Source organism: Strix uralensis, chromosome 14 (genome assembly GCF_047716275.1).
Source record: "Strix uralensis isolate ZFMK-TIS-50842 chromosome 14, bStrUra1, whole genome shotgun sequence".
Classification (NCBI taxonomy): domain Eukaryota; kingdom Metazoa; phylum Chordata; class Aves; order Strigiformes; family Strigidae; genus Strix; species Strix uralensis.
In genome coordinates, this window is record NC_133985.1 from 6,087,457 (window position 1) to 6,099,458 (window position 12,002).

General features: G+C 39.3%; 1 protein-coding gene across 3 annotated transcripts; it reads left to right on the plus strand.

Annotated features, from left to right (window-relative positions):
• The first annotated feature begins 296 nt into the window (after positions 1–296).
• On the plus strand, positions 297–10,684 carry KCNMB1 (potassium calcium-activated channel subfamily M regulatory beta subunit 1). 3 transcript variants are annotated; one of them, XM_074883477.1, is made up of 5 exons: positions 297–712; positions 5,067–5,175; positions 6,579–6,746; positions 8,185–8,380; positions 10,354–10,684. In XM_074883477.1, the coding sequence occupies exons 3-5, from the start codon at positions 6,610–6,612 to the stop codon at positions 10,621–10,623; spliced, it is 603 nt and encodes a 200-aa protein (XP_074739578.1). In that variant the 5' UTR covers positions 297–712; positions 5,067–5,175; positions 6,579–6,609; the 3' UTR covers positions 10,624–10,684. The 3 variants fall into 3 exon arrangements, with proteins under 3 accessions (XP_074739578.1, XP_074739577.1, XP_074739576.1); XM_074883476.1 differs by having other exon boundaries at positions 298–712; positions 5,067–5,311; XM_074883475.1 differs by lacking the exon at positions 5,067–5,175 and having other exon boundaries at positions 299–712.
• The last annotated feature ends 1,318 nt before the right edge of the window (positions 10,685–12,002 follow it).

Consider the following 12,002-nt stretch of genomic DNA (forward strand, 5'->3'; position numbering starts at 1 on the left):
AAGAAAAAAACCATTATTTTAGCTCTTCTTCTATGCTGAGTCGTCTGTTTATACGTCCCAGAAGCAGACTTGGGTTTCTGGCTAAAGGAACGTGCTGGACACTAACATATCTATGGCATGATGGATGCTTTGTTCTTGTCTACGGGAATCTGATATACAGTCAAAATTTCAGCATCTGTTGCATCCAAACTGACCAAAACTAGTGTCAACAAAGCATTCACACATAGCTGTTAATAGCTCAGGTATTAAGAATCAGTACCAGTGGTCATTGATAGTCAATTCCTTAAATCTTACCCAAAAGACCTATCAGATTTCTAAACTAAAAAGCTGTACACAAGGAGTATGACCATAACTTTAATCCACCAGGATTAAATCCCAGACAAATCCACTGGGATATGTGGTAAAGGGGCCCTAGGGTATGAGAAAACAGTCTCTTCAGATGTAGTTGGTCTTCGCATTGTGACTTCCTGGTTTTCAGCAATTAATCTCAAAAAGGACAGTGCTCCTTCATACCTTACCATTTATGGTTACAGAAAGCTTCGTAACAGGGGAACTAAGTTAGGAGTTCAGCCACAGCAAACCCAGAGAAGTACAGGAAAGGAAAAAAAAAAATAAATAAAAAATCCTTTGAGCTCTAAGTTCCACTACTATCCCACGTCTGCCATGTAACAGAAGTTTTTTCATCAGAGAAAGAAGCATTTCATCAAAAACAGTAAGTATATTTCTAAGCAACTGTTTTTCCTTGGGAGCATGCAATAGCTTTTCAGTTTTGAAAAGTACAGTGTTTTTGGAAGCAACAATCTTCCTAAATCTGCAGCACTAATGGAGGACAGCCCAGATAGCCCACATGCTACAGAAAAGTCAAATGTTCTCTCTTTTGTAACTGGATGCAATCTGATAATTCTCCATAATTATTAGAAAAATAATAGTAGTATTTTCACAAATTAGAGGAGTCCACAGCCCATATGAGATCATAGCTTTTATTCATTTTAATGGTAAATACACCTTTACTCTTTGGAGTTTCATGGCTTTGGGTGTCCAGCATTCCTTTAGAAGCTGTGGTTGTCTACCTCTAATTAAAGTTTAAAAGAGGAACCAAGCCCTTGAACTCTTTCAGGCTTCCCTGAAATCTACCCTTAAATTGATTCATTCTGTGCAGCCCGGTACTGCACAGAATCCAAAAGCAGCACTCTAAAAAGATTTCAGAGCTGCTGAATTGAACAAGTAAATTCTTTCTTTTTTTCTTTTTTTAAGAACCATCGGATTTAAAGGCTAATAGAGTTTCTCTTAAACAACTGCATAGGTTTTTAAACTAAAAAGCTACCTTGTTTAATTCACTCTAGTGTCACATCAGGTAAACAGTTCATTAATAAAGGAAAATGATACATCATATTTCGGAAAATAAATGTAGTTATGTTACACAGTCAAAATACTGCTGCTTCAGGTTTCTAAAACAGCTGCATGAGTACACAGCAGAATCTTTTCTGTGCACATTTCCATCAAGGTTCAGCATTGCCTTATTCTGTAACACACACAATATTTGTGGTCTCTGGTGCACAGAATGTTTTTTAGGTAATGGGTTCTTATCAATTTGCAATGAACAAAACCAGTGTTCCCTGGCCCCTGCATCCCTGGCAAAGGCAGACCTGTTACCAGCAAGAAACACATATAAGTGTTAGAGTAGGAAGTGGAGGGTGGGGAGAGGGGAAGCAAGTGCCAACACAAATGTATTTTTGACTTCAGGCCTGTTGTCCAGGGTGTAAGCAGTGAGGCAGTAAATAAGAAAAGGATGAGGGCAGGATTGAACAGAAAGGAAGAAGAATCTAAGCAGTGTTAAAATACTCATGGAAACAGGTAGGCAAGTGTGAGTGATCAAACTAATACTACTCAGAGGCAGTAGTAAATATGTAATCTGTGCAGCTCTGCCACAGTAGCATAACCAGTACAGAACTCATATTTATAGATCTAAAACTCAAATTGCTCTCTGGTTCCCACACAAAGTACTTGGGCAATAAGCTGGCAATAAATACTATGCTCCTGTTACACACCCAGCAAGGCCAGCAATTTTTATGTGGTCCACACAAGGTGTTTGGAGACTAAAACAAGGTGACTATTAAGTTGGCACTTGACAGGAGAAAGCAAATGGCTCTTTTGTATGCAGAGGCACTAGAGGCCAAAGGGTCCAGGCCTGTTTAAAAACTCTGCATTGCTTTAGAGATGTAGGTGACTTGCAATCACTCCTCTTGGTGTGATGTAGCGTTAGCACTTGATGCTCATCTGAAAGCAATGCATAAATGCTCACAGGAAATTCACCATATGGTGTAGGATAGACCAACTTAAAAAAAATGACTAGCTCACTGTTAATATTTATTCCCAACTTAAATTTGGCAGAAAGGTTTAGCACCCTTTCTTCTGCAAGCGAGTGAGATGAATTCATCAGTGCTACTGACACTGCCATACCCAAGTTAAGAGCAGCCTGAAATAGCTCAAGAGAGAGGTCTCATCTGAACTCATGGAGGTCACAGCACTGGAAACTCCTCAAGAGATAGGGGAGGAGGCGGCAGAGACTTCCCACCAAGTATCAAACATGTCTACTAATCAAAACAGGGGACTATTCCAAACCTGAGCAGATGGCATCCCTGGGTTTATCACCAGCAGCTGTCAACACAGCGTTTATACACTGAAATTGCACAGCTAATATACTGTGTAATTTAACTAGACCAAAAAAGATTAGGGAGAGGGAACATTATTAAAAGATTTGGAGCTTATATTTTCCTAATAATTATGGAGGCACACCACAATCTTCAGTACAAAAGATTTGCATTTAGATTTGCTCTTGAAGGCTGGACTAAAACCCACGTTATACACTTCAAGATCTTCCAATTCAAATCCACTCAGAGACTTCCTGGGCCAATCAAGTCCTCTGCAGTGCTTCCTTTTTCAAACGTTTAATGATTTTGTCAGAGGAAACACTTAATTAGCTCTTCCAACATTCCTCCTCATATACATTGACAGAGCTAGGAGACAGAAGAGAAAAATTTTTAATCTGAAAAAAATTAACCTTTTAAACAATGGAGAAATTCCAAATAAAATGTTTTTCTATATGCATGCAGCATAGCTTTGTCTTGACAGATAACGCAAGACTTTCAGCACACGAACATAATATTGATGTATGAAAGGAAAAAAATGCACATGAGGTTTCCTTCACTGCCTTGGATTTCCTCTTAAATTATTCTGCACATACATGAAATAGTGTTACAGATATTTCTGGTCTTTTAAATTTTAAAGTGTAAAAAAAATGCAGCAGGAAGTATGTATTTCAGTTTTAGGGACCACAGCTCATCTGGTGCAGCAACACAACAGTGATGTGAGCACCTTTGATTTACACTGCCTGGGAGACCTAGCCAGTTATTTTTTATGTTTATAGAAGCACTTGGTGAGATATTTTTAGACAAATCTTTCTTGTTAACATTCTCTGCATAATTTATGCATCCTTATTCTCTCTGGGATAGAGCCGACATCTGAACTAGGGGAGCAGAGGCAAACAGGATCACTTAGCAGCCCATGCAGAGAACCAGTGTCAGGCCGCCCAGCTGGTGTCAGGACGGGGAACACCACTGCACATAACACTGGGAAAACCTCTTGACCACTGGTGAACATTTACAGTTTACACTTCATGATTTCTTATGTATCATGAAGTCTGGCAGTTTAAGATGATTAGGAAGGATAAGCTTACTGGTACTTCTGCTGAGTATGTGGCTGACACTCAAGCAGACTGATGGGGCAATTACATTTCTTACTAATTCTTTGATTAATAGTCTCAGACTTCCTGTTTTCCATGTAACAAGGGGTCTGATTACCCCACTACTTCTCAGCATAACTGGGACAGCTATGTAAAGGTTATGGTTCATCTAAAATTCAAGACATCAACAGCACTAGGCCACCAGAAGTTTTCCACGAGTCATGGTGGCAGTACCAGTCTTTCACTTTTTCATTTTCCCACAGAACTAATCAAAGATTAATCATTGTTACTGTTATGTAAGGATTTCCCATTAACACCACAAGTTTTCACTTCTCTGTCATTAGCTTCCCACTATAAGGAACTGCCACTCGGGCACCACGTGTTCTCAGGGCCTGTGGTCCAGGACTGATGATGTTCCTTTATTCCATTTGCCCCTTTGACCAAGCTGCACAATCGGTAAAGGACAGTCAGTTTAATAGCAATTGGTCTTAAGGTGCTGTGTTGCAGTGTTCCAATATTTTAATTATTTGGGAACTGTACATTTTTTGAAAATGCTATTTCTACTTTTCCCCCACAGAACTAAAAGAAACAACAGAAGTTTTCAAGGAACCATCACTACCAGCATTTATGCATTTCCTTGTGGGGTGCACATGCCTCTGTGCATGGTTAGACACAAGTATGCAGGCAGCGCGTGAGCACACTGACAGGGCTTGATGCCACGTGGTCTATTTATAGCCCCATAGACCAAGAAAAACACAATACGGCCTTATTTAAGGGTATTAGCTCACATTCTGTAATAAAGCAAAATGCCAGTAAGCAGGTAAGGTTCATCTTATGGCAGTTTCCAACTTAAGACGCTTCTTATAATGCCAGTGAATTATACATGATCATCAGAAAAGCAATTCCACTCAAAATGCTGTACACAAAATTCACAGTGGATATTGATGTTTTATTTAAAGAGGAATTAAATATGGAACTGGACAAAATTCAGTATTCCAACAACAACAACTCCTTTTGTTCCTAGGGGCACCTCAGAACAGCCTTTCATTTTGACATCATGTCCTAGCAACTTCAAAATATATACTTAAATTCTGTAACGAGCTCTGCGATATGCTAAATGACCAAAGCTGTTTTATTGTCCATAGACTCTATACTTTTGTTAATTAACACCTGAATGCGTTTAGTAGTCTAAAACCAGTAGAATTTCAATGTTCAAATACTTTTTTTCTTTGATCATTGAACAAAGTAAGGTGCTTTTATACCAGGGAAAACGAGAACAGTAAAGAAAGCATCATTCAGATTCTATTCTCGTTCTTTCTTTCAGGAGCTGATGGTGCCTTTACCTCACCTTTCACCAAACTCAGTGGTGTCCTCCACCCCCAGTAACACCACAGCTCTGCCAGCCTGGGGCAGCTGGGGACCATCTACTCACGGTTAACTCGACGAGCCTACTTGCTAACTTTGGCTTGTGCTTGTCTTATACTGGATCTAAACTTAAGTCTTGCTCTGTTGCTTGGCTGAACACAAGTCGATTTGGGCAGGGACCACACCATCCTGAGAGGCCAGCCAGTAAGCATAACCATTAAGTAGCTGCACGTACCTGAAGCTGAAATCCTGAAAATGTACCAGCTACTGCATGAAGCTGTGCACTGTTGTCTTGCACATGCAAACAGGACTGAAACCTGTTTCAGCATGTGTGCAACATATTTTCCCTTTCTCCTTCTGTTCTGCTTTCCTCCCTTCTCCCACCCCCTCCCATCTTATCAGTCTTGTCATTTGCCATAACTATGTCGGGCACCATGTTTTCATTAAAAAACAAAACCCCACAAACCTTCAGTTACAGCTGTCAGACACTGGTGATGGGTTGAACTCTCAGCAACTGATACGGCTCATTTATATATTAATCCTAAACATCAGTCACAATGATTTAATAGCATATGTTTTCACAGCAATTATTTTCAGATTCTCTTTACCAAAGCATTAGCAAGGTAATTTAAAATGCTATTTGGCAAGGGAGCAGGGGGAAAATGCCAGTCACTCCCAAGCTCAGGTTCAGACAGCTCTGCCTGAGTTCCCCCAGTGTTACACCAACACATGACAGTTTGCACTCTCTCACTAGTGCCAACATCAGCTCTGACCCCATGCTTGTGGTTAAACGACAGCAGATTTAAACTGCTGTGTTTTCTAATCCTGTTCCATTGTGTTTAGTGGCATCATACTACTTCTGTCTAGAAAACAGAGCTTGTCTCAGCTATTGCTTGGACATCAAGTTTTGAGCATCCCTGAATGGACAAGGTCAAACAACAAAGATGCAGAAGTCTGAACTGGGCATCTCAAATGCTAAATTTTAAAGTATTGCAGCTCTTTGAAATAAGAGTGCCACATTTCAGACTAATCCAGAAGAAAAGGCATAATGTAAAAAGGATTCTGTTGTGGGAAGATTTTCCCTTCATGCAGCCCTTACCAATACACAGCACAGCATCTCTTACTTCAGAGAAACAGCAACATAAAACAGACTGAATTAAGGCTGAGGACAACTGGGCTGTTAATAGAACTCTCCAAAAAAGCAATCAGGTTTTCCTACCCCATCTCCTAGCCATGTCCTCCCCACCACCCTGCCTTTAAAGTACTATGTGGTAAATATCACAAAGTAAAAAAAGGAGTCTACTGATAACAAAAAACACAGTAACTTTTTCTTTGGTTCTAGTTTTTGCAAGAATGGGACTGTTCCTCCATGGGATACATTATATTTCAGAAAGTTGTTACACAACCGCAATACCTGTAGTCAATCCTAGTCATATTTTCCCTCTCCTTTCTGTATTTTATTTTATCCTAGAAAGAGATTGTTCAGATTTCACAACTCAATCATGTTGGGAAAAAAGCTGGTGACTGCACAGAAGCGAGGGGAGACAAGAGCCCTGTGCCTGGGACTGGGAATGGTCGCATGCTCCATGATGATGTACTTTTTTATTGGGATCACCATTGTGCCATTCTACACTAAAAGGTAATAACAGCCAGTTGTTTATGAGCACAAAGCTATTTCTTTTTCCTGTCAAATACAATTATTAAAACAGTGCTGAAATATATGTCACTACATTGTACAATAAATAAACAATATGCTCTTGAAGAGCTCATAAAATTTTAAGACAGAAGAAAAAGAAAAAAGTGAGCCAAGAAGTCATCAGGCATTTACAGGTAAGCATGAGAGAGAGGGAATGGATCATCTTCAGGGCTAGAATGAGAACAGACTAAATCAAAACATTTACTATAAAAACATGTAAAATAAAAAACAACTATGCGTATCAAAGTTTGATAATGGAAAGCTAAGTCTTGCATAAATGCAGGGTGGGGGTAAGATTTCCCTGTGCAGGAGGGTGTGTTCTCTTCAATAAAACTATAAAAACTTGAGCAACAGAAGTCATGGTAAAATTGTTCAGCCGAGAATCTGTATCTTCCAAATCAACCATGATGAGAAACTAGAGCCTTCAATAGCCCAGTCTACCACAGCACATGTTGCAGAACACAATGAATACTGAAGAAGTTACTATTACCCACATTTTTATTTCATTTTGCAAGTTCTGCCTCCGCACACAAAATCAATTTGCGAAAAAATGAAGTAACAAGACAGACAGCACAGCTCAGTTTTTCATGCTTGAAGACTTTGATAGAGAAAGCAAGTACATCCACCTCATTCTTCCTGCTAAGAGCACCTTTAAGTTCAAAAATGTTTGAAAAACATTATCTTTAAAACAGAGTAATTAACATTTTTCCAGACTGATTACAAGACATTTGCATATAAAAAGATTAGTTTAAGACCTAGAGAGAGTTTATTTCTTTACTTTTTTGCCACCAAAGTGTACTGCTGTAAGCAAAAGCTTACTATATTATCAGTAATAAAAGAGTAACTCTTGAGAAAAAGGGATAAGTAACAGCAAAAAATGAACTTTTCCCAGACAAAATCCTGCTACTTACTCATACAAAAGGTCCTTGTAATAAAGAAAAGGAGAAGGGGGGCGGGGGGGAATATGGGAATTGATCCGAGTTCTGAGAATTACTGAATGAAATTAGTCAAAATATTTCCGAGACATCAAGTGCACTGCACTTCCAAATATTTACTACCGTATATTAAAATCCATAGTAATTTTTCTTTCCTGAATAACACTTGAAGCTGATTACAGATGGGGTTAGAATCTAACTTCAAACCACAGAATGCATAACAAACAGCAAAAACAACAACAAAAATGCTTTCCTATGGTAGCCCTTCTCCAGGTGCAGCCATGGATTGGGAGTAGACAAAGTTCACAGCACCAAGACTAAACAGCCATGAACTCCACCCATGCCACCACTTGCAGCTGGCACACACAGATGCATCTCCAGCACACGATTCATAACAGATGCTGCTATCGCATTTAAAAGCAATACCTTTTGTTTTGTCTTTGTAGTGTTTGGACAACAGAAACTGTGTGCAAGCTACTCAAAGCCAACATCAAGGACAAAGTTCTCTGCCCAAACAATGAAGCCTCAGAGGATGAGGACATCTTTCCTTATCCCTGTCTACAGGTGTGGGTTAATCTGACAGCCTCAGGACAAGAGGTTATGCTCTATCAGACTGAAGATACACTGGAAAGAAATCCTAAGGTACTTGCAACACAGACTGAATAATCACTCTCTGCTGCCACCTAACACGTTTGAGGAGAAGGGGTGATTGTTTTTAAACCAAGCAGCAGAATAAGAGTTGTTCAGCTTTTACATGTTAATGTCTGTGCTTAGACCAAGACATTTTTTAAAATATTCCAGAAATTAGACAGGTTTGGATTTTGTTTTAAACATCACATCAAACATTAAGTTAATACTTGTTAAGGAATTACACCAACTAAACATGAACATTTAACATTTATGAACATTGAAAAATACGTAAGTCTCCAAGCTGAAGACCAATGTTAAGAAATAGTTTAAGCTGTGATTTGGTCAGCTGCTTGTTGAATTATCACAGGACAGACCTGAAGTTAAAAACTGTCCAAAGTTAGAGCACAAATCCCAATTTTACTTCCATTTTAGGTTCATGATATGAAGCAGGGAATAAATAAAGCAGAGAAAGGGGAAATGAGGGTGCTGTTGGGAACATGATGCACATTTTAGACAGAAAGGAGAAACATAGGTAATTCTGGAAGATCACCACCCAGAAAATTCACATGTCTTCGGTCTGGTCTGCAACTGTTTCTGGCCAGTATGGCAGCAGAAACCTGTACTCCTGGAGAAGGCAGTGGCACTGTAGTAAGCACCTGTGTAACACAGAGAGGCTGGGTATTGTGGTGGAGGTCCCTTGGTCAGTTGTTTTAGAGCTCTCTTCACCAGAAGATGACTGCAGACCACGTGCAGGACAGAAATGTGGGCGCACAATATTCATTTGGCTTTACAAGTGTGTGAAGGATTAGAGAAGGTAAAAAAAGTAGGGTGTTATCCTTTTGTTCCCATCAGCGCTCCTGCTTGGGAATCAACAACGAGCTCAACATTTTGAGGCTTGCTCCCCCAATCAGAAGTGCTCCTGCAGGTATGCTGTCCCCAGGAAGATCATGTTCAGTTCAGTTCCAAAACCACGAGTATTTCAGAGGCCTTATTCCAGCTCAACTCTCCCTAACGGGACGTAAAGTGAAATTCAGATCTTGCATGCCCAAGACTGAAGCACTTTCAGAATCCAAAACAAACATGCTCAGACTGTAAGTGCTCATCTTCTTAAAGAAATTATATAATTAGAGTTTCACACAGTGCAAATCTGACAGCATAAAACACTTAAAGAGATTTCACTAGCTAATGCCTATCTTCATAGTCACTATCTCAGAGAAAGCTACATACGATGAAGTGGCCAAGCAGAACTTATCCACTGTACGTTGAAACAAGAGCCTTGTTCACTGCAAAGAGGTGATTTGCTGATTTCCTTCCTACTGTTTGCATTACTGCAAGTACAAGCCTTCAGGTCAGGAGCCATCCCCTTTCTGCCTTGGCCAGTTTCCCGTTTAAAACACCTAAGCATTATTATGTATGTAAAATAATATTGCAGTAAAAAAACTGTTAAGAACAACAACAACAAGAGGGCTTCAAAGTCTAATAGTATTTCCACTTAAGACAAATAACTTTGCTTTATTACTATAGGTCAAAACAGTTCTGTGTTACGAGGACAAGTAGGAAGCCCCTTAGAGCCGTGCTTTCCTCTTATTTTTCTACTAGTTACAACCAGAGGTGCACAGTGAAGCAACTTTGTTTGCCTGCACAACTAACACATTTCTGCTATGGTGGTGCCTAGATGCTCTGCTAGAAATCTGAGCTTGGCACTGTAATAATGAAGTCTCAGACCGCAGTTTTATTTTGAGCACATATGTATTATTGGTTTCCAACATTATTCCAATCTGTGAATCTGCAGACTAGGGGCATAGACACACTGACAGAAACATGGCAACTGGGTTACAGACATAAGGAAACAAAGATGATCTCCAGGGATGCTAGTTAAACCACCAGTTTCTGTTGGTACTAGCATGTTTGTTTTACTCAGACTTAGCTACAAACCTTGTATTAGAGTATCCATTATAATGAATCACCTTGATTTCTTATTCCAGTGCTCATACGTCCCAGGCAAGTCGGAGAACTCTAATGAAGTTAAAGCACGAATAGAAACAATTGCAAGCAATTTCAAAAAATACCAGACTTTCCCATGCTACTATGACCCAGGAGGAACACGGACCAATGTCATTTTAAGTAGACTTTATCCCCCGGAAGGCCTCCTCTTCGCTTTCCTTTGGCCTACACTCATGTTTACTGGTGGATGTCTCATTATTGTTCTGGTAAAAATTAGTCAGTATGTTTCCGTTCTTTCTGCTTGGCAGTAGAAAATAAATATCTAGCACAGGTTGTTGCAAGATATTAAAATGCCTTTGTTTTACCTCTCTTTATCTGCATTTTGTGACTTTCAATATACTAGGTGTCATTCCAAGGGCAGGCATTCCAGAAAACTGAATGGCACCCACTATGGATTGCAATCCATGACATGAGGACAAAATATAAATTGATTCCCATGAATGCCTGAAAATACCTCATAAGAACACAGACTGAGTTACTATCTATTGTTTCCTTGGGACTGCGGGGGTACAGTTGCTTTGCAGAGCTACAATTCAAGTTTACTACTAAACTCTCATTCCACATTTTAGACAGGATCCTAATTTTCTGTCTGGTTGAGAGCGGTTGGTGCCAGATCCATTGCCAAATGCATCATTACTGGCAGACACATCCCTTATATACTTCATTACCGATACAGTATGTATTCACAACATACTCTTCTTGTCTGTTGAGAAAAGTTTTGTTATGATCCACAGAGATATTTGTTATCACAGATCTCTCTGCTTTTGGGAAAGGGGAGGGGGAAAACGACTGGAAAACAAAATATACACACATAGAGATTACAAAGTTTGCACTCTAAACATATAACACCAATTGCATTAATGAAATATACGCATAAAGCACGGTGTAAAGAAGCTTATATTAGAAATAAGTTTTTGTATTTAAGTCAAATCTTAGCCTTGCTTTACTTTGAAATAAGCATACCACTCGAGGAAAGCTACCCGCCTGCCATCTGCCTATATTATAGAACAGTTAAGGAAGTCACAATATAAAGAATATGATTATGTAGTAGAAAACATCCATGATGTCTTACTAGATACAGTAATCTAACGTAACCACAGAAGTTTGCATGCTTAGCACAAAGATATTTCACATGAGACACATGTTTATTTCTAGTGCTAAGGCTCTTAGGAGTGCTCCGATACATGTACATAACATTTTCTGTTCTCTGAAAATAACTCCATTTCTCTCAGCCAATTTGCAAATTGCTACTGGACATAGGAGCAAGACAAGATACTTCCTGCATGCTGTATTTGACTGGCACTTGGGATGTAACTAGTACAAGCTTTTTCATCACACAGCTGATGAACCACTTAGTAGCCATCATTCACAGGAAAATTTCAGGGCTTAGATACAAGTTCAAATTCATTCAACTGTAGTGGAAAAAAGTTACTCTAATGTGGTACAACTCTCATTATGACTCAGTAATGTGGTTTATTGTAAGAAAGAGGAAGGCTGAAATATTAACCCATTACATGCATTTTCCAACATTACTAATGGAGCAGTGTCAGAGGTTGCTTTTCATCATGATCAGCAAATCAAAATTAGACCTGGATAGTACAAAATAACCGTTATTAACACCAGCAACACT

What these genes read in the sequence shown, in the direction of transcription:
- KCNMB1 (XM_074883477.1), top strand. Translation starts at nt 6,610, where the DNA reads ATGTTGGGAAAAAAGCTGGTGACTGCACAGAAGCGAGGGGAGACAAGA. An exon ending in GTGCCATTCTACACTAAAAG is followed by an intron (nt 6,747 to 8,184) that starts GTAATAACAGCC and finishes TTGTCTTTGTAG; the next exon opens with TGTTTGGACAACAGAAACTG. An exon ending in CACTGGAAAGAAATCCTAAG is followed by an intron (nt 8,381 to 10,353) that starts GTACTTGCAACA and finishes TTCTTATTCCAG; the next exon opens with TGCTCATACGTCCCAGGCAA.